Here is a 22,488-nt window from a genome sequence, read left to right on the forward strand (position 1 = left end):
AGGAACGGGGACCCCAGCCCTGGGGGCGGGGCCTGCAGCTGGCCGGCCCTCACGCCCCGCGCCGCCCCCCCCCCCCCCCACTTCACCGAGCTCCGGAAGGGGCCGGTTGCGCTTCCGTCTCCGCCGGGGATGCACGGAGGGCGGAGCTGCGGCCCGAGGACGCAACGCGAGCCCAGTTCCGGCGAGGAGGCCGCGCCAGTGACAGCGATGGCGGCGGAGTCGGTGCTCCAAGTTGTGGAGAAGCTGCAGGCGCGCCTGGCGGCGAACCCGGACCCGAAGAAGGTGAGCGGGTGGGCAGCGCAGAGCGCAACGGGCGTTGGGCGCGGTGCGGCCCCGTAACGGTCCCAGGCCCGAGCGCTGCCCCTTCCCGACCAGCTGAGGCCGTGGAGGCTCGAACCCGGAGCGCGGCCCCGCTGGGCTTCGGCCTGCGATCTGGAAGTTCGTGGCCACTGGCCGCTACCCACGCGGTGGGACCCAGCTCGTCGGGCGGCGCGCCTCGGCGGGCCGGGCCTCCTTGCTTCCCGGGCCAGGCCGGGCCGCCCGCGGGCTCCGGGCGGGCCAGGGCGCGCTCCGTGCGGACACCGCGTGCCGGGAGCCCTCCCCTGGCGTCCGGGGCCAGCTGTTTTCTGTCGGGAGAGCTCGCCTGGAGTTAACTCCTGCCCACTCCGTTCCTTGTCCTGCGAAATGTTTCTTATTTCTTAGTGTCTTTTCATGTTTGTTGAGAGAAGGTGGTTCTGCCTGTGCTCGATGGAGTCTAGGTTCCGTTTGTGCTCCTGCGTCTTAAAGAGACGTTTTAATTGCTTCTCGACTTGATATTAGGACGTCGACCTTTTCGCTTTCTCAGTAAATCTCTTTCAAAACAAAATAAACCTTTTGTCGCCTAGCTAAAAACTTAGGTTGTAATTGGAAGGGAAAAAAAGAGGAGTTGGAGCTAGATTTCCTTCTGGCCGTGATTGAAAGTAGAAAGGTAAGAGCTACCGTTTCTGGCTGCTGCGAGTGATGGGCGACCATTTTTAGTTGTACTCAGGTAGTTCCCCCCACCCCCAACTGTTTTCTTAAGTTAAATGCATTATTCTCTCTCTCCGACTTTCTGCCATCCCGCTTCTTGGTGTCTGGGAGAGTATCTGGTGGATGTTAGAATTTTTTTTTTTAAGTGAAATACACTGATGAAAACGCTCAAGGTGTTTGACATTCTCTGTCAGCATTATAGCTAGAGTGCACAGTCCTGAAGAGTTGGATCTCTGAGCCACATAGTGGTTTTTGAAGTAGTAGTAATATAGGGAGGCAGTCAACATTCAAGTGGTTGAGGACATTTGAGATCTAATCCATTAACCAGCCACGGGGTTACACTGGGGGATGTTCTTTGCTAAACCAGTTTCCTCACCTGCTTCTTCCTAGGATTAAACCAAAAGACGGAAATGCTCAGTAGATATAAATCTCCACTCTACGATTTTTCTTGAAGGCCCTCTTTCTCTTCAGCTTGTTTCCAGCCTGTCATAAGTGACGTTTTCTCCCTCCATTTCTAAAGGCTGCTCACAGCATCTCACTATCAGATCACTTTTTAACTCTGCTCATTCATGGCTAGCTTAAAGATTCACTTCTTCAGGAAGATATTTTAGCTTAAAGTCTGTGAATTTAAATAAATGCTTTCACTAGTTTTGTGTTATATTTTCTATCGTGGCTTCAGTACCTAGTGGACAGGCATATTTACAAGTTTCTTTTTACGGTAACCCTTTGTGGGCATCTAAAAATGGTCATTATTTCTGAGTACTAGCTTGTTTTCCCAAGCACTGTAGGTTTGTGTCTGATTTTTAAAACCTTAAAGCAATATTATGTAACCCCCCCAAACCCCTCAATTTGGTCTCCCATCAGGTTTTTTTTTTTTTTAAAAATGCACCATGTAGAACCTATAGTCATTTTCCCACTAGAATTTAAATTTTGAAGTAGCTTTTTGAATAGTTGATGTGTATGAAATTTCAAATGAAGAAAAAGTTTGTTTGATTTTTCATCCTACTTGAACTATCAGTGACTATTGTGAGTATCTGGGCTTTCTCTTCCCAGATAGAAAATCACTCTGAACTTCTGGCTTTGCATCATGAAGATCATTTTCGTGAAGGGCACAATAGTTGGCATTCACAAATGAGCCAATGCAGAGGGAAAACTGCAAGCTGGCACACTGGCCTTCTTCTCAACCTTCTGTTAACCCAACAAGCTCCCACAGGTTGTTCTTGAAACTGCAAGATGATTATATAGCAGTACTGAATTTGCAACTAAATTTTGATTTCAAACCATTATTAGCCAAAGAGTTGATTCCACACCTATGTTCATGGATTTTTCTGGCATTAAATATAGATGTTTAACTGTCACTATGTTTTCCATCTGTGATCTAGGCTTTCTTGGAGAAAAGAAGTATCAGGCAGACCAGGGTCGCTTGGTTCTTACTATTTACATGGAAATAGTTTTCATGGCTGGTAAAGTTATTTGTCTCATGTTACATTTTAAGTATGGAAACTACTAAGAGCACAGTTTGAAGGCAAGTGGAGAATAAGGGGTCAACATTATTACATCTTTTGCTCTTTGGGTTGAAGCAGTGTGCAAAGATCAACTGAGATTCTTAAGCGTGGACTATGCAAATATTTGACATTTCTCAATGACCTGTTATCAGTTCTTGCAAACCCTACACTGGTCCCTGGGTTTGATAACAGCAAGTTTCCACCTACATGAGGATGCCCAAAGTGCGTTCTTTACTTTTTGAATGCTTTGTTCTTTCTCAAACCTCATTGAAAGTAGAGAGGCTCTGAAGCCCTTTTTCTCTTATATTGGGCTAAATTGGTTTGTAAGTCTCCAGGGTTTTATTTTTGTCTGCTTTTAAGTCACCCTTACCAACCCAAAACCAAGTATAAAGGCAGCATTTACTCTTCCAATTAGTGCTAGGCTTTGAGATGAACACACCTTCAGTGATGTCTGGCCCCGTTCTTATATGTTGTCTTTGTAGAGGTCCTGGGATTCTTTGTCCCGGTGGTGACCTTCTTTCGTCTTGGACTCTAAACTGTCTGACAAGGTAACACTGAGTGGGAACTCTTTTGCTTTGTTTTGAGTATGTTAAGAGGCACATGAACTACTGCTCCATTTTCTTTTCCTGTCTTCGAAGGACAGTGTTTCTGTGTTGGATGTTTCTCTGAGTTCTGTAGTACATGCTGTGGTAAACACACTTACTTGCTTGTTAGGCAAATTACCTGACCTCACTAAGCTCAGTCTCAATATCTACAAAATGGGGAGAATGATATCCACTTTATAGAGTTGGTTAATGAGGATGAAATGAAGCAACACATGTAAGAACTTAGCACAGTAGCAGACACAGTAGATAGTATATAAATGCCTTCCAGGGTATGGCATTAATCTGTTTTTAACCTTTTCAATAATTGTAAATTTTCCTTTAAGAAAACAAATTGGCATTAATCTTTACACCTATAGCTTGAGTGACAAGAAATACATATATACATTGTCCTGAGTTAGATGGTGGTGATCAAATTTGAAATAGATGATAATTTTCACTCAACTACGAAGGTGAAACTCCTTAGATACACCACTTGACTTCTCACTTTTTTCCCAAACAAGATTATCACATGTGGTCCAACTGCTCTGCCTAGCGACCATTTTCAGTAATTATTGAAGTAGAACGACCAGAAAAACATACTTGCTACTCCACCTAATAGCACCATGGTGAATTGTAGCCTGAGCGACACATGGAAAAAGAGCAGATCTCATTATCAGATATTGTACTATAAAGGCATTTAAAGAACAGTCAGTTGATGAATGAAACGATTAGTAAGAAGCATTTATTGAGCTTTTGTTGCATTCTAGTACTATGGCTAAGGACTGCGTATGGCTCATCTCTCTGAATGCTGTGAAGTAGGGACAGGATCCAGTTCCTATTTTGGAGATGAAGTAACTGAAGTTCAGAGAGGTTACTGACTTGCACAAGAGCACCCCGCAAAGAAGTGACAGAGCCAAGTGAAGCCTGTCTCTGACTCTGGAACTGTCTTAACAGCTCTGCTATCCTGATTTTGACCTAGTTTAAGGGACTACAGAAAGGAAATTTGGCCAAACCCAGATCACTTCTCTAATCTACTCTGACATTTTATGTCCACCATTTGCAGCTGCAAAGTTCTGATTCTAGCAACCTGAAATTGGTCTTGGCTTCCCAGTTTTATCGAAAAAATACTATGACTTTTCCTGGAAACATGATACCCTTTTCCTAAGATACCTTTTCTCCTTTTTACTTTCTTCTGTACTGGGTCCATGGGTAATTTCCTAAAACTGGCACCTTTTCAGAAATTCTCCTCAAAACTGGGGCAGAATGATAGTTATGGATGACTGTTATTAGAGTTGGTAGGTTTGATTCTCTCAAGTCGTCTTCCTGTTGGTGCAGCATAGTGGTTGAAAGCATGGAATCTAAAGCCACAGACCTGAGTGAATCCTGCCCTGCTTGCATCCTGGGGCAAGTAACTTTTTTTGAGGCTATTTTCATACTTGTAAAATACGGATAATAACCATACTTAATACTGTATAACACGTAGAACAGAGTAAGCACTTAACCATTAGGTATTCTTATTTATTCCAGTGAATGATTATGATTTTATAGAAATTAATGTTTATTTTATTCTCTCTGCAGCTACTGAAATATTTGAAGAAACTCTCCACCTTGCCTATTACAGTAGACATTCTTGCGGTAAGAATTGTGTAATTTTAGATATTATATAATGATATCCCATCCCCTTCCCAGTGGGAGAGATTGTACAGTAGGATTAAGAGTATGGGCTTTAAAAGTGAAAAAACCAGACGCAAGGCCACATATTGTATGGTTTTAGTTATATGAAATGTCCAGAATAGGCAAATCCATAGCTAGAAAGTAGGTGAGTGATTGCCAGGGGTGGGGAGAATTGGGAGCAACAGGGTTTCTTTCTAGTGTGATGGAAATGTTCTGGAAATAGTGACGATTGTGTAGTATTGTGAATATTCTGGAAACCACTGAACTGTACCCTTTAAAATGGTTAAAATGGTCAAATTTACCTCAAATTTTTTTCTAAAAATTAAAAGAACATTGGCTTTGGCATTTAGTTCTAGATTCAAATCCAAGTTCTGTGACTTTAGGGTGTTCCTTCTTTGTAAAATGGAGCCGATTCCTGCCTCATAGAGTTGTTATAAGGATTGATTCAAATACTGTATGCAGTGTTAAAGTTCTGTAAGTATTTTAATTTAGTGTTTTCTTCTTCTGAGTCTGGCATATTTTGCTACTGTGTGTCATTAGAGGTTTGGGGCATTGACACAGTAATTTTGTATTGAGACTTGACAGGTATGTTTTTAGAAGGAAGCATTGGTTTGTTGAGAGCAGGAAGCCTTATTTCTTTACAAAATTGTGAGCCTAGTTCCACAACTCTCTTGACGATTCGTTTTGTCAACTTTGTAGGAGACCGGTGTTGGAAAAACAGTAAATAGCTTGCGAAAGCACGAGCATGTTGGAAGCTTTGCCAGGGACCTAGTGGCCCAGTGGAAGAAGCTAGTTCCTGTGGAACGGTAAGAAAAGTTTTTCTTTATTATTCCTTCTGTGTCTGGAATGTTTCTTTGTAACCTGTTCTTAAAAGGCATTTTTATATAATTGTGAACTAATAAAAATTACAGCCCCTTATGTAGCAAATAAATATTTCCCTATGTTCAAAGGCTTAAGCATTTTCATATCCATAAGATATTTGATCTTTGTATCCTGTAGTTAAACTTGTCATTTTCCATTCACTAAATATTTGAGTTTTCCCGATTTTAAAATTTAGTTGAGTATCTTTGAACAGAATCCATTTAACCTTGTCCCAAGACCTCGTTTGTAACTCTGTGAACTCCATCTCTTTTGTGAGTTCAGGTTCTGTTACTCTGTCCTGTGAACAAGGATTACCCTGAGATTTATATCTGCTTTTTCTTTTCTTTTAGAAATACTGAGCCTGATGAACAAGATTTTGAGAAGAGCAATTCTCGAAAGCGCCCAAGAGATGGCCTTCAGAAGGAGGAGGAGGTAGAGGGGGACTGTGCAGAAAGCTGGAAGGCCTCCAGCAGCCGGTCGTATAGTCCCGATCAGAGACAGAGAAAACACAGAAAACTCTCAGAGCTCGAGCGGCCTCACAAAGTATCTCACAGTCACGAGAGGAGAGACGACAGAAAGAGGTGCCACAGAGCTTCTCCAGTTTACTCTTCGGACCATGAATCTTCTGACTATGGCCACGTTCAGTCCCCTCCGTCATCCACTAGTCCTCATCAGATGTCTGTGGACCATTACAGATCCCTGGAGGAGGACCACCAGCCCTTTGTTCCACACCAGAAGCCTGGCAAAGGCCACAGCAATGCCTTTCAGGACAGACTGGGGGTCAGTCAAGAACGACTGACCCCCAGTGAACCCCAGGGGAGAGAGGTTGTGAGTCAGAGCAAGGAGCACAGATCTTCCCATAGAGAAAAACGTCCAGTGGATGCCAAAGAAGATGAGAAGTCTTCTTTGAGCAGAGAAAAATCACACAAGGCCACCTCCAAAGAGGAAAACCGGAGGCCACCCTCAGGGGACACAAAGGAGAAACCACCCTCCAGTGGTGTCAAGAAAGAGAAGGAAAAAGAGGGCAGCACAAGGAAGAAGGTTTTGCCCCCCTTGGAGGTGGCTTCAGACAACCACCTTAAAAAGCCAAAATATAGAGACCCAGAGAAAACCAAATCAGACAAAAACAAGCAAAGTCTGGAAAGCTTAGACATAGGCAAGGGGGCAGGAGACCTGTTGCCCAAGGTGAAAGAGAAGGTTTCTAACAACCTAAAGACTCAAGAAGGGAAAGGAAAACCTTCTCTATCGGATAGAAAGTCAGCAGGCTCCTTCCCTAAAAATGAGGAGGCAGATATGGATGATGAATTTGAGCAGCCCACCATGTCTTTTGAGTCATACCTCAGCTATGACCAGCCCCGGAAGAAAAAGAAGAAGATTGTGAAAACTTCAGCCACAACTCTTGGAGAAAAAGGACTTAAAAAAAATGATTCGAAAAGCACTAGTAAAAACTTGGACTCAGTTCAGAAATTACCTAAGGTGAATGAAAACAAGTCAGAGAAGCTTCCGCCAGCTGGAGCCAATTCAGCCAAGCTGAGAAAGGTAACCCTTGCAGCCCCTTCCCATTCAGAGCACCTGTTCCTGCAGAACTTCCCAGGATGCCCCCACTGCTGTTTTGCTTGTCTGCTTTTTCATGACCTGTTGAATTTCAGCTGGAAGTAATTTTCTTCAGGCCTTTCTAGCTGCTAGAGTCAGTAGTACCCAAGACAAGTATTTTCTGAGGTGTCCCATTGTGCTGGGCCCATCTCTTATCTCCTGACGTAGGTGGTGTCAGGCATGGCTGTTGCCCCTCCTCTAGGCTGGATCTGCCTGTGAAGCCATCTGCCGTGGCAACACTGTGCTCGTAGAAAGAGGCTCTCCAGTCACTCCTCTCTTCTCTGTAGGTCCCCAGCGACGCGTTGCCAGCGTTGCCAGACCTTCCATTACCTGTGATACAGGCCAATTACCGTCCCCTTCCTTCCCTTGATTTGATGTCCTCCTTCCAACCAAAGCGGAAAGGTAATCTTCTGTATCTTTTGTTTTTAATGGGAAAAAAAAATTTTTTTACTTCATTTATGATCTGTCACCAGATTTTGGTGCATCTCCTAAAGAGCACAGGTTCTGGAGTTGGATGGTTTTGGTTTGAATCCCAGCTCTGGCTTCTACTACAGGTTATATGAACTTGGGTAATAGCTTGATTTCCTTGGACTTCAGTCTCATATTCTGTAAATGGGAATGATAATGGTATCTGCCCATGAAGTGGATTGAAAGTGATCATGCTGGTAAAGCTCTGAGCTCTGGGTTTTTTCCACATAGTGTTCACTAAATCTTAGCTGCTATTACCATCAGCCCTTTATTCTATACGTGCTACAGGGGCTTTAAGAAAAAGTCTAGTTTTAACAGCAAAGGAATTAGAAGCTACATTAGTGCCCCTTAGCAAGAGACTAAAAGATGGATCATGGTTCGTCCACACAGTGGCACCTTTGCACTGTGTTAAAAAAAAAAGGTGAGGGGGTAGGTAGAAAGTCTGTGCACCGATGTGGAATGATTTCTAAAATGTGGTAAATGACAAAATGATACTGAGTATTTTATTAATTGGTTAAAAAGGAATAAAATAAAGATTAGCTTATTTTTGCATAGACTGAAAGGAAACACAAGGAACTGGTAGAATTGGTTGCCTTTGAGAAAGGGAACTGAGAGGCTGAGGAATAGGGTGGGAAGGAGTTTTCACTATATAGCTTAGTGCCTTTTATAACTAACATTCCTGTTTTTCTTGCCCTGCCCTACAGCACTATCCTCACCCCAGGAAGAGGAAGAAACTGGATTCACTGGACGAAGAATGAATTCTAAGATGCAGGTGTATTCTGGTTCCAAGTGTGCCTATCTCCCCAAAATGATGACCCTGCATGAGCAGTGCATCCGGATACTTAAAAACAACATCGACTGTAAGTCACTTGCTCTTGCTCATTGGGGCAATGGGACAGTGGGCGACTTGGCCACTACTCAGTACTTTTCCCGTTTGATTATCTGCAGCAATCTTTGAAGTGGGAGGCGTCCCGTATTCTGTTCTTGAACCTGTTCTGGAGAGGTGTACACCTGATCAGTTGTATCGCATAGAGGAATACAATCACGTAAGTATCTTATTTGGATGGGAAGAGAGCAGTTTTCTGGCTTATGTCTCCAGAAATAGCTTTGTCTGCATCTGCCACAGCAATGGGCAGGTGGTGGTGGGATTACGGTTCTGGGCTTTTAAACAAGCATATTTTTAGCACCTGCTCCCGGCATCTTAAGTGGGCCTCTTGGGCTAGAATCAAGGTGAGACTGAAAGGCAGTGGGAGTGGGGACGGGGTGGGCGGGGGCATCACTTCCCATACCTCCCTGGAGCTTGCCTAGTCACAGAGGTTAAGGGACAACCCTGGCAGCACAGCCCCTGGGATCCAGGGCGGGGACGGAGCTTTGTATTGACAGTCAGTGAATACAAGAGCACAGATTGGCTAGGTGTCTTCTAGAGAAAACCAGAGCTATCCTGAAGTCCTCCTAATGCTGGAGATGCTCATTTGAATGCATTAGCTGTCTCCAATTCTGAGGGATCTATAACATGTCCGGCCATTGCTGTTCAGTATAATGCTGGAGAAATGCCTGGGTTTGACTTCATCCCAATTCTTCCCCTGCACTGATTTTCTAAAGGAAAAGACTGATCTTAAACTAATTTTTGTGTTGTTTTCTCTCTGAGCCCCACAACCCCCACAAAAGCACCTAGTATGTAATGCATCACACTAAATATTTTTTTTAATTCAGTGATTGTCTTTTTTCCCTAGAACTGTGGTATTTTAATACAATACTACTGCTGTGCAGACCAAAAATCATTTGGAAACTGGTCACCCCTGGGTGATTAAGGATGGAAAAGACATATGTAAGAGGGCTTGCATGTAAGTGATGTTCTGGTTCTGATTTAAGGTATTAATTGAAGAAACAGATCAATTATGGAAAGTTCATTGTCACCGAGACTTTAAGGATGAAAGGCCAGAAGAGTATGAGTCGTGGCGGGAGATGTACCTGCGGCTTCAGGATGCCCGGGAGCAGCGGCTCCGAGTCCTCACGAAGAACATCTTGCACGCACATGCCAATAAGCCCAAAGGTAGGGGGTGGGCGGGTCTGGCGGAGTAGTGAGCCCTGTGCTCTGGTAATAGCAGGGCCTTGGTGGGCTTGGCTAAGGTAGAACCTCTGGCCCCTAAATCTCTCTCATATTTGCTGAAGAGGGCAGAGGTGGATTGTTTCTTCTGCCACCACCCATGCTCCCCTGCAGAGGGGCTGATAGTCCCCTACCTTTGGAAGCACTTGTTTTCAAGCCTTTATCTCTTAATAGCATAGATTACTAAAATAAGAGCAGCATCTCAGCTCAAGAAGGCAAATATTGATCTCCATTTCCCCACAGGCCGACAAGCAAAAATGGCCTTTGTCAACTCTGTGGCCAAGCCACCTCGTGATGTTCGAAGGAGGCAGGAGAAATTTGGAACAGGAGGAGCAGCTGTGCCTGAGAAAATCAGGTGAGAGAGCCCCAAAGCCTGTCATTCAGCCCTGAAGCTGCCCAGGGGCAGGAAGCAATTCATTTTGGGGGTGAAAGCATGGCTTCTTGAGAGTGGGTTCTGGAGGCTGACCTTGACCTCCCTGAGCCTCAGCTTCCTTGACTGCCTTTCAGCGGGGTCAAGATTAAATGGAGAACAGGGCTTGACTTCGGAGAAACATTCCCTAATACTTTCCCTTTCCCTATTTAAACAAAAGACCTATTACTGTGGTGACTAAGTTATCTAAGTACATTAGCATTTGCAAAATGCAGATTTATACCTACACAGTGAAGTTAGTCGAGATCATCATTCATTTTGAAGGGCTACCACTGTCATTTCCAAGCCATCACCAGAATCTAGGGTGCTAGGTCCACTGGTCAGAGCCACAGAACTGAGTCTTCAGACCAGCCAGCTCAGGCTGCTGACACCGAGGGCAGATTTCTCCTGTTCTGGACTAGCAGCTGTGCTCTGTGTCCCAGGATCAAGCCAGCGCCATATCCCACGGGAAGCAGCCGTGCTCCCTTCAGCAGTGGCAGCAGCAACAGCTTTAACGCCAGCCCCGAGGAGCCAGCCTATGATGGCCCGAGCACCAGTGGCGCCCACTCGGCGCCTGTGGTCAGCAGCACTGTTTCCTATGATCCTAGGAAACCGACTGTGAAGAGTAAGTAACTTGGGGTTCCCGCTCAGATATTTCAGAGCTAGTGTTTGAACCCCTGCTGTCATTGCTGCTGCTTCATGCTTCGCGTGTTAGATGTGGCACATGTGATGCCTTGCACACAGCTGGTCTAAACGTCCCTGCCTCCTCCTCCCCGCTTTGTTCATATTGCATAGTTCCAACGTGTATTTTGAAATTATGTTCATAGTGAATACTCATTTTCATACTCTTTTTTTTTTTAATTATTTTTTTTAACCTGAATGTAAACCTGTTTCTCTAGGCAATAACATAAAGAGTTCATAACTATTATTATTAACAGCTAAATGATCTTATTGAAGTTTTATAACCTTATAACCCCCGCTTCCCAGTATTTATTTTCCATATCTAGTTGGGTCTATTTCATATTTTACTAACTTTACTACCATAGACTATCTCCAGTCTTCTAAGGGGGTGTCCTACCGTAAGCATTATTCTCTATTTACTTCAGGGCCCACAGGAGGGTGGGAGTCCTGACCTAGGCTTTGGCTGGGTCCAGGTTAACTAGTCTGGAGGGCAGGCTAGCCCTTGGGTGGTATTTGCACTCAGCTCATCTCAGACCTGTTGCTACACTGGACAGACACGAGTAGGAGGGGGGTGCTTTTTGCTGGTTTGGATATTGGTGAGGCAGAGTTAAATTGCGGCTCAGAATGGCCTTTAGAGTCTGGCAAGGATTGAATTCCGGTTCTGCCACTTACTGTACAGGGGCCAGTCTGAATCTTGGGGAGGCTGTGAGAAGTGGAGAGTGATTGTCAGCGGCCTGGCAGGTGCTGCTTTTAGGTGGTGCTGGCAGGTAGCTGCTGCTTGTATCCATTTGTCTGGATATGTAGAGCCAAGAGTAGAAAGGCTTCGGTTTGATTGTAAACTACGGGTGCCCAAAGTGCCATGGATCCGAAACAACTGCCTTATTTCTCTTTTCACAGAAATTGCCCCAATGATGGCCAAGACAATTAAAGCTTTCAAGAACAGATTCTCCCGACGATAAACGGAGGACTTGTCTTGGAGATGAAATGTTGGGGGAGGAATACAAGGACGATGGGGGTTGGGGAATGGAACTTCTAAAGGAGACCAGACTCTTTGGCTTAGTGGAAACTTTTGGCCTCCAAGTCGTGCACAGCGAGCAGGTGCTGTGCCTGTGCCCGCAGCCACTGCCTCCCTGACTGGAGAGCACTTCAGAGTTCTGAAGATGTGAAGCCTCATTCTCACTGAGGATTTTAAGGTCAATTGTACCTTTGTTGTTGATTAGCTTCTTTGTAAACTATAAGACATAGTTTTAATTAATAAATATTGCCCCCAGATTGTATTTATATTACCCCCAGTTTTTCCCCCCCAGTCCTCTATCACACACTTAGCCTTTTATTTTTGGGGTCCTTTGTTAATAGACAAAAGCCTAGTGAAAGCCATTCCCCTGTCCCAGTTCCTCTCTCCTGAGTGGACTTTGGTCCAGAGGGAGGACTGGGCGTCCCCAGAGCCTGTGTAGTGCCTGCTGCACGTAGGGGTGGGAGTCCTGGGCTGCCTGTCCTGGGCGGGGGGAGCCTTGGCATGGAGACGGAGTGTTCAGGTTAGGCCTCCACCTCCGAGACCCTTCTCAGTGTTGTTTTGAGGTCCTATGCAGGTGCATCTCTTTCTCATTAAATTGTATTTATTAAGGGAAATTATTTGGAAAGGCCTAGAGTCTTTCCCCCTATCCTTTTTGCCTGGTCCCGCCTTTTTTTTTTTTTTTTTTTTTTTTTTTGAGGCCCACTAGAGGGCACAGAATCTCAGTATTTTTACATTTTCCAGTTTCTAATTCAAAGCTTTAGGCTTTTTTCCTCCACTATTTTTCCTTCTCTCCACTGGCATGGGGGCAAAACACAAACATGTGGCAGGGCTTTTTGTAGCCCTCCAAATACAACTTTACAGTTTTAAAAGCCAGCACTTTATTCTCTTATTCCCTGTGAATTGCTACTGCAAGTGAATGGTTTTAAAAGTTGTAATGGTATGTTGGAAATTGGCTTCGTTTTTGCCTTTAAAAGATAAGATCATGAGATTGGTAGAGCACAACAGTTTGCTATGTTTTGTAGAGAACTTTGCAGCTTGAAACTCTACATTTTGTCTTTAAGCCAGAATTTGGAGGGAAAAACCAGCTTAAGGAAAGTGAGCTGTAGCATCAGGATGGGGGAGAACCACAAGGGCACCCAGGCTTGGGAAGGAAGGATCTCACTTTCTAGTTGACACAGGGGCAAGACCAGAACTAGGAAGACTGTGTCAGCTTCCTTCGTGGCTGTTGAAGGGCACTGATCTAATAGGAGCCCGCTTGGTGTGACCCAGGTAGAAGTAGATACTATAGATCTGAGGTGCGCATCCTTAAGAAACCTGAGAAGCAGACTGAGGGCATGGTTAGTGTGGCAGCCCATGGAGCTTGACAGTTAGTCCCTTTGATAAGCTCACTCAAAGCCCAGAGTGTGGAGCCCACTGTTTTTAACCATCCTGGAGATCTCTAACTTAGATTGCAGAGCAACGCAGCAAGAAGTCTGTATGGCAAGAGCTGCACTGTTCAGTGTGTGTTGCTGTGCAGGGTGCCCGAGGGATGCAAGTATTGCTGTGTTTTAATTTGCTGTATTTTTGAATTGGGTAAAGTATTATTTCTCTTGATCACTTGTTTTACCATTCCACCCCCGTCCCCCAGCCTGTCCCCCAAGTCTGATGTTAGGAAGCCTCTTACTTAAAACCAGATGAGCATCTGGGTCAGCTGCCAGACATCTGTTGCCTAGAATAGCTTCCTCTAGGTGTCCACCACCTTGAATTTGTCTCTTACCTGTGTGTTCAAGTCTTTGCCATTGAAACAAGTTTTTCAGTTGTGTGTGATTTAATTTCCTTTACTAGGAGTCTTTAGGTAGGGAGGGAAGAAAAGACACATCCCAACATCACTACCCATTTTTGGTATATAAAGATTTTGGATCACCCCTGTTTGCACAGAGCCAGATCTTTCCCCTTCCCCCTCCAAGAGTGTCTGTTCTGCATCAGGGGTGTGACTTGGTGAGGAGAGTAAGGAGGGAAGAGGAGGAACTGAATTTCTAAGGGCCATCCTCTCCTGGGTTATTGAAATGGCCGCAGAGCGGACACAGGATGATGTTGAACCCTTGATCTCATTTGTGAAAACTTGTGCAATTTTTTTCCTCTGCTACACTACATACAAATCATCAAATTACAAATTAACTCTCTGATCTTTGGTGTAATGAGCAGTTTTAGGGGAAACTTTTTCTTTCCGGGAAGCAGGAGGGAAAGGAGCAAGGTACCATCTTGCTCTTTATTTGTATTTTGGTCCCAGAATGTAAATACAATTTTCTATGTTACTTTTTTGTGGTAACTACCAAGATGAATATTTTAATTAGATAAGTTATATGAAAAGACAGGAAAATTCCATGTCTAAATAAAAACAACAACAACAAAAAACACACCCATATGCTGTTATCTTTCTTCCTTTCTCTCTTATTGTGTCAGAGCATGGAAGTTGGTCACGATGTCTAATTCCTTGGGCTGGGCCATAAGGGATGTTGGATTTCTGTCTGTACTGTAGCACAGCAGAATGGGGAAAGGGGAGCTCGGAGGGAAGGAACCCAATGAGCAAAGCAAGGAAATGCAGACAAAAATGAGCACCTGGGGGGACCAAGCACTGTCCCTTGTGCACTTGTAACCCTGGGACTGAACTGTTACCCATTTCACAGTTAGAAGCTGAGGCTCAGAGAGGTGAAATAACCAAAGCTGCATAGCTAGGAAGTGGCAGAGGAAAGGATTTGAAACCCAGATTCTCTGACTGCAAAGTGTGTGCCACTCCACATTTCAGTCACTGGTGGGTGTGGAGGACCCAATTAGGTCTCCGTCTTAACACTGGCTTCCTAATGAGAGCATGAGGGACAGGCAGGCAGCAAGGTGGTGGCAGCAGCAGCTTAGTAAGACCCTGCTGTGCTGGCCCTGGCTGAGCTGCAGGTGCTTCAGCATTTGCTAGTGGAACCAAGGTTCCAGCCCCTGAGTACCAACAGGCTGTATCTGACAGATTTCAACCTCTTACGGTAACATGGTTTTACTATCCCTTCTCTCCTAAAGAGGGCATTCCTGGTGAATGATCTGTACTTATTTTTCCCAAGTCTTTACTGGATCTAATTCTCACTATGCATGGAAGTTGTTAATTATGGAACATTATCTGATAGGTGACTACCCAGAGTCTGCAAGTTGTCCCTTTGTCCCTTACTAATTCAACATTTGCTGAGCCAGGACCTGTAGTAGACCCTAGGATACAGAGTAACACACAATCAAGTCTGGCGCTCACTCAGGTAAGAGTAACTGGCCTCACTGGTTACACACCTACCCTGTGCCAGGGACCACTGTCTCACAGATGAATGTTATCTCGATTATCACAATGACCCTACAAAGTAGGTTGTTATAACCTGCATTTAAAAAATGAGAAATCTGAAGCACAGAGAAATTAAGAATTTTCCCGAGGCCACACAGTGAGTGAGCTGTGGTGCTGTGTGTTGGTCTGACTCCCAAGCACATGTTCTTAGTCACATTTACCATCTCATACACACACATAGCTAATGTTAGGCTTCTGGAGCAAGGTCGACCTCCAACGCATTAAGATGCCCAGGCCAAGGCCCTAATCGTTTCTAAGAATGATTTCTTCTCTCTGCTGCAGGTAACTGATGGCTAGAAGAATCAGCCCTCTGGCTGGCTTATCACCTTGGCGGATGTCCCTTTCACAGGGTTTCTCCCCTAGGGCTCCACATCCATTTGAGTGTCTCCCTGATTATTTGGCTAAATGGTGAAATAGGCAGTTTGTCCACATAGCTCCTAGACTTCTCTTCCTGTGATACCTAGATTGTCTCAACTCTTTTCAGAAACTTTCAAGGAAAGGTCAAGCCATCAAAATCTTTCACAGCTACACCTGTGTTTCACAAGCATAGAATCTCGGGGGTTGAGACCCCAGAGTGTGCATGTTAAAAAAAAAAAATTCTTCTTACAATGTACATTAAAGTTTGAGAGCAACTCCAGAATTTTCCACAGTTTAGAAGCTCTTCACAGCAGGTCCAAAGGTCAGGGCTGGGAGGCTTGCACACTCAGTCACACAGCAAATACTCGTGTCGCCCCCACTCTGTGTCACTGAATGACGAAGACGTCGCCCCCGCTTCACGGAGCTTTCACCTAGTCGGGGGGACAGTAATCAACTATCCAAATCATTGTTTAAAATACAGGTTTCTGGGCCCCACTGCAGAAACCTGAATAGATCAGAGGTAGGATCTGGAAATATGTACTTTCTTAAAGGCTTCCTGCAATGAGTTCGATGAGCAGCCTGGTTAGGAAATGCCCAGTGTGGTGGAAAAACAATGCATGAGCTTTGGAATGAGTCAGATCCAGGTTCAAATCCTGGCTCTACTACTCTTTAGCTTTGTGACATCGCTCTGAGCCTCAGTTTCTGCAGCTGTGAAATGGGAATAATGACAACCCACAGGAATTCCGGTAAGGATTCAGTGAGAGATTTGGGGCTCAATAAATTTTAGTGTCCTTCCTTCATTTCCTCTAAATGTAGAATGAAAAGGAAAGTTTTGTTTCCTATTGATGGGAATTAAAGCTTTAGAACACAAGCTAAGAACTATTCGGAGGCCAGTGAGTCCTTCCTCCAGCTTTCCTGTTTCTGGGCCCCTGTCTACTCATCTATTCTTTCAAGTCCCTTATACAATAGCCTCTAATGACCACCGAAAAGACAGATGATTCTAATTTCTTGTCTCAGGGGTCACAAACTCATAAATACCAGGAGTTTAGCGTATGACAATGGTAAGTCGTGGAAACAGAAGGAAAACGAGATTTATTTACACAGCTCCACCTGGTTGTTTCCAGGTGGAAGGCAGGCCCAGTGTTACCACATTTTCTGAGTTTTAAAGAAAAGACAAATCTAGACTTCTATGTAAAACTTCCCAGTTTTTAAAACCCTTTGCCACAACTATATGCAATATACCAGGAAACTATATGAAGTGTATAATTTTCCAGAAAAATATAACTTCCCAAAATTGACCCCTATAGAGATGGCAAATCTAAACAGACTAATTACCATAGAAGAAATAAAGCTGGAGAACTATAAGAGAACTCCAGGCCCAAGAAGGTTTCATAGGGGAATTCTTTCAATCTTAAAGGTCAGATACTACCAGTGCCACTCAAACTATTCCAAAAAAAAGCAAAAAGAAGAAGGAGGATAAGGGGGAGGAGGAGGAAGAGAAGGGGGAGGAGGAAGAAGAAGGAGGAGGAGAAGGAGGAAGAAGAAGAAGGAAGGAGGAGGAAGATGAGGAGGAGGAGAAGAAGAAGAAGGAGAGGGAGAAGAAGGAGAAGATGGCCAATCTTATTTGTGAATATTGATGTAGCTATCCTAAATGTTAGCTGACTCTAACAGCAATATTAAAACAAAGAAATCATGCCTAAATGGGGTTCATTTAGGACTGTCAGAATAATCAGACTATTAGGATGGGTCAGGGCAGTAGTTCTCAACTGGAGGTGATTTTTGCCCCCAGTAAGACACTTGGCAAAAAATGTTAAACTTTCCACAATGCACAGACAGCCCTCCACAGCAAAAAGTTATCTGACCCAAAACGTCAATAGTGCCGAAGTTGAGGAACCCTGGACTTGGCTATGGTGCAGTAACAACTCCCAAATCTCAGTGGCTCGAAACAACAAAGGTTTCTCACTCACACTACATGTCTAATGAGTGTCTGTTAGAACTCTGCTTTATGTCCTCCTCACTCAGGGGCCCAGGCTGAGGGATGCCTTCTAAGATTTTCAAGGCAAATTAAGAATATTGCACTGGACCCTAAGCTATGTCCAGAAGTGACATCCATTATTCCCATCATATTTCATTGGCTGCACTTAAATTCAAGGAGATAGGAAGTACATCCATCCATGTGCCTTGATGCAGAACTGGAAAATGTTGCTAACTCCTTTAGTTGGGACTCAAAGGTAATCTGCAAAGCTACCCAGCTTTGAATCCCAGACTTTCTAGCTTGAGCTAGGTCATAACCTGTGTCTTAATGTCGTCTTCCAAAAATGAAGAAAATAAACCAACTTTATAGAGCTATCACATAATGATTTAATCAGTTAAAATTTAGCATAGTGCCTGGCACATAAAAAGAGCTCAAGACATGTTAAGCCAGGATGTTGATGATGAATTAGGTGAAGTACTCAACGTGGAACTGGCATTTAGTAAAGGATTGTTGTTATTGTTGTCTGAGAAAAATGACTTATTCAAGGTAATCTAGCTGGTACCTGCAGCATGGTGGTTAAGAGCCTGAGCTCTGGGGTCTCAGCTTGGCACCATAGTAAGTACCTAATAAATGTTAACTATTATTTGGAGAAGGTTCAGTGTGGTTAAGAGCACAGCCTCTGGAGGCCCACTACCTGGGTTCAAATCCTAGTTCCATTAACTAACAAGCTGTGTGTCCTTGGGCAAGTTACTTAGCATTTCTGCGCCCTGGTTTTCTCATTTGTAAAATAAAGATAATAATAGGACACCTGTAATTATGAGTATTGAAAAACAATATATTTTTAAATTGTATAAAAATTTTTAAATTAAAATAAAATTTAGAAAAAGCAATGTAAGTAAAGCCCTCAGGACAGTGCTTGGCACATTATTAGTGCCATATGGCTGTTAGTTATTATTATTATGATACTCTTGGTTCGCCACAAGGAAGCATTCAAAAGTAACAGAAAAACAGCTTGTTTCTCCCAGCCTAATTGAGACAGGAGAGAAGGGAAGATGGATACAAATTCAGCAGTCCTTGTGCTACAGAAACCTTTGCAGATGGAGCCCAAAGTAGGAGAAAAAAAAATAGAAGCTTTTCCTACCTGCCCCAGGATATTCCTAGAAGTCAGTGAGAATTCCCATTTGTCCTCAGACATCCCTGCAATGTAGGACTGCAAGAGAAGGGACAGGCAGAGTAAGCAGAGCCAAAAGGCGTTCAGAGCTTCCCTGCGACAGCTGGTTTCTTCCAAATCCAATCCTGTTAGTAGCTGCAGTTTCCCATTCAACCAGACGAGGGCGTTGAGCTGAAAGTCTGGTTGGCAATGAGTGAAAAAACGCTATTTAACCTTTTCCTACCCACCAGATGTTGCTGCAAACCTTAAACCCCAAAACTTAAAAGCTTTAAACAACAACATTTATTTCTTGTGATTCTGTAGATCACCTGGGCAGTTCTTTTCAGGGCAAGTTGGCTTGGCTGATTAGTTTGCATTATTTCATATCACCCTCATAATAAAGCCTACAAAGTAGGTATTCTTATTATTCTCATTTTATATGTGACAAATCTGAGGCTTAGAGAAGGTAAGTGACTTACCCAGCAGGCTATACCTAATATTTGCAGGACTGGGGCAAGAGTATAAATGGAGGTGCATTTAAGAAGTTACAAAGGAAGCAAATGAGCAGTTGAATAAAATACAACCTATTCTGCTACCTTGACAAATAAACCTCCACAATGACCTGGAAGGCCATATGCAGATATCTGAGCCCCATGGAACTCTGCACTAGAAGGTGATGGAATTGGGGAGAGCAGGACAGTAGCCCCACTCCCCTTCTCTTTATAGTCCTAAATACGTTTCCCTGCAAGGGGCCTTGTGCACATGTGTGCAGGTGTCTGAACCTGTACGCTCGTGTTCTGTTCTAGGGCTTCTTAATTGAAAAGGTCCATCAGGTATCCAACACAATGAATGATTAACGAGCCACAGCACATTTCAGTACACAGGGAACCAAAAGAAGATCTTAAAAGCCTCCAGAAAGAGAATGGGGAGAACCTACACCAGAGTCAGGAATAAGAATGGCAAAGCTAGAAGAAACCAGAATAGCTTCAAAATTCTGAGAGAATTCTATCCTCATCCAAATCACCATTTAAATGTACGAGAAGAATAAAGACATTTTCAGTGGTCACTTAACATGTATGGTAGTGTGGTAACCACCTCCAAGGGGCCTCTAATGAGTTCTTCCTCTTGGTACCCACACCCTTATGCTCTTCTCTCTCACACTGATTATGGCTGACCTTTGGTATCATGGAATATTGCAGAACTGACAGTATATGATTTATAAGGCAGGGTCATAAAACATTCTGGTTTCTACTTTGCTCTCTCTTGGATCACTTGCTCTGGTGAAAGCCAGCCACCATGTCATGAGGACAATCAAGCAGTTGGATGGAGCGGTCAATATGGCGAGGAACTGAGGTCTCTTGCCAACAGCCTGCACCAACTGGCCAGCTACACAAGTGTACCATTTTGGAAGTGGATCCTCCAACCACTAGTCAAGCCTTCAGAAGACTTGAAGCTCCTGAGAGAGCCAAGCCAGAGCCACGTAGCTAAGCCACTCCCAAATTCGTGACTAACAGAAATTGTGAGATAAATATTAATTGTAGTTTTAACCAGTGAAGTTTGGGAGTAATTTGTTACACAACAGAAGATAACTAATACTGGGGGAAAGGGGAAAGTGGGGAGTCACAATGTTTCGTAGTTCTTCCAATTAAAAGGTGGAGTCTATCTCTTCACTCTTGAATTTGGATTTGGCCAGTGAAACTTGATTTGGTTGATGGGATATTAACAAAAACTACAGAAGCTTGTGCAATAGAGTCTTCCCTCTCGTGCTCCTGGAAGTCAACAATTGCCACAGTGTGACTGAGCTCAGGCAGCCTGCTGGAGACATGTGGCCATCAGCTCAGCTGACATCTAATTATCCACTAGACAGGTGGGTGGGGCCATTGCAAACTAATCAGCCAAGCCAACTTGCCCTGAAAAGAACTGCCCAGGTGATCTACAGAATCACAAGAAATAAATGCTGTTGTTTAAAGCTTTTAAGTTTTGGGGTAATTTGTTACACAGTATAAGCTAATGGATATAACATATTTATTTCACGTATAACTTTTGTTTCAGGAAACTATAGGATGTGCTCAAAGCCTAGTTACTTCCTAAACATATCTGATCTTGGGCAAATTAATTCACCTCTTTCAGCCTCAATTTTCCTTATCTTCAAATTGGAGATAACATTGGGTAACACTTCCTATTTCTTAAAGGTCATGTGACAAATAATTGAGATGAACTACATGAACTACATATGTGCTTAGCACAAAGCGTGGCACACGGTGCTCAGTAAATCAGTAAAAGATGACAGTGATGTATGTAAATGACAGGAAAGAATCCAAAAATAAGTAGAAGTCATGGGTAAGGCCTGGGTTAGGCCTGCAGTGAGACATGGTCTTTCCAAAGAAAGGCTATTGGATGTATCATTCAATAAACAAATATTTACTAAGCATTTACCACGTGCCAAGCCCTCTGCCTGAAACTGCGATGTGAAAACAGGAAATCAGTCATGACACTGAGCTATTTGAACTAGAACCAAGCTTGCCTATTTCACAAAGAATTGAACTAGGACATCAGAATGTTTCTGAATGGAACTTGAACAGATGGATATTTTAGTTTGCAGCCCTCCATCTTGTCTGGATACTCCAGAGCCAGAAGTGAAGGGCAGAGGATATCCAAAGTATTCCTTAACTCTCTACATCCTGTCTTTTCCTGTCTCCACCAATTTGTAAGGAAGCATTCTATCCTGAAACCAAAATCATTTCAACTCTAAACAGGGGCTTTCCATTTTTTTTTACCTCAACCCACAAGATGAAAAACATTTTAAATTGCACCTGAGTACACAAACCAAAGCTGAAATGAAAGTACCATAAATTGAGATTTAAAAATGTGTGACACATTCTGAATTTTTTTATTCTATTCTGTTGAATTTTGTAAAGCTGGTCACAATCCTCTAAATGGATTTTAAGACCTATTAATGGGTCACAACCAGCTGTTTGAAAAAACTGCTCTGAAATATCACATGAGGAGGGGATGTAAAGATCATCTTGTCCAATCCTTTTACTTCACAGGGGGTAAACTGAGACTCAGAGAGGTTAAATCACTTGCCCAAGACCGCACAGCTAGTAAGTGGCAGTGCTTGGATCTGAATCAAGATCTGACTCAACTACTGAATTCTTACCATGTGTTAGCTACTGTGCTAAGTTCTTGACATGCATTATTTCATTTAATACTCACTGTGATCCTATGAAACAGACACTACTATTCCCACTTGGCAGACGAGGAACGAAGTCTCAGGATGGGGAACATGACTAATTCGGGGTGTCCACCGTCAACAACAGACCCAGGACTTGTCTCCAGATTCGGCTGTCCATAAAGCCCGGGGTCTCGACCGCTAAGCCCACTGTGAAGAAAGTGGTTATGAAAATGGGTTTGTGAGCTCTAAGCGCCTAAGCGTGCACATGTGAGCAGTGACAACGTTGTGCTCCCCACTCCTCAGGGCATTATCACTGCGCCACCAGCTCCCAAAAGCCATTGGTGGTAAACGAGAGTAGACTTTAGCCTGAGGGGGAGGAGGATTCAAGACCCAGTCCCACCATTTACTCAGAACACCAGCTTAACCTCTCTGCTCTTCAGTTTCAACATCTGTGAAGCTGGGAAAGCGACAGCATCCGACTCCAGGACTGAAAGAGTCAACGTTCATTCCCTGCCTTCTGGAAGCGCAGGTCAAACTGCAGCCCTTCTCCAAGCCCCGCCCCGCTACTTTTCCA

The 22,488-nt window shown here is 43.8% G+C and overlaps 1 protein-coding gene and 1 long non-coding RNA gene across 4 annotated transcripts; one reads left to right on the forward strand and one right to left on the reverse strand.

Annotated features, from left to right (window-relative positions):
• Positions 1 to 97: 97 nt before the first annotated feature.
• Positions 98 to 14,304, forward strand: ELOA (elongin A). Its single transcript, XM_032495455.1, has 11 exons — positions 98 to 282; positions 4,676 to 4,732; positions 5,471 to 5,577; positions 5,983 to 7,171; positions 7,513 to 7,627; positions 8,398 to 8,553; positions 8,642 to 8,739; positions 9,566 to 9,746; positions 10,044 to 10,155; positions 10,653 to 10,834; positions 11,788 to 14,304. The coding sequence occupies exons 1-11, from the start codon at positions 130 to 132 to the stop codon at positions 11,847 to 11,849; spliced, it is 2,412 nt and encodes an 803-aa protein (XP_032351346.1). The 5' UTR covers positions 98 to 129; the 3' UTR covers positions 11,850 to 14,304.
• Positions 14,297 to 22,481, reverse strand: LOC106728953. Of its 3 annotated transcripts, none has more exons than XR_004325418.1 (4): positions 22,340 to 22,481; positions 21,956 to 22,121; positions 18,731 to 18,799; positions 14,297 to 16,045 (listed from the first exon to the last, which is right to left on the reverse strand). It is a non-coding gene; the product is annotated as an uncharacterized LOC106728953 (long non-coding RNA). The 3 variants fall into 3 exon arrangements; XR_004325417.1 differs by having other exon boundaries at positions 22,315 to 22,476; XR_001365223.2 differs by having other exon boundaries at positions 21,956 to 22,476.
• Between the last annotated feature and the right edge of the window lie 7 nt (positions 22,482 to 22,488).

The sequence above is a fragment of the Camelus ferus genome, chromosome 13 (genome assembly GCF_009834535.1).
Source record: "Camelus ferus isolate YT-003-E chromosome 13, BCGSAC_Cfer_1.0, whole genome shotgun sequence".
In the NCBI taxonomy this organism is placed as follows: Eukaryota; Metazoa; Chordata; class Mammalia; order Artiodactyla; family Camelidae; genus Camelus; species Camelus ferus.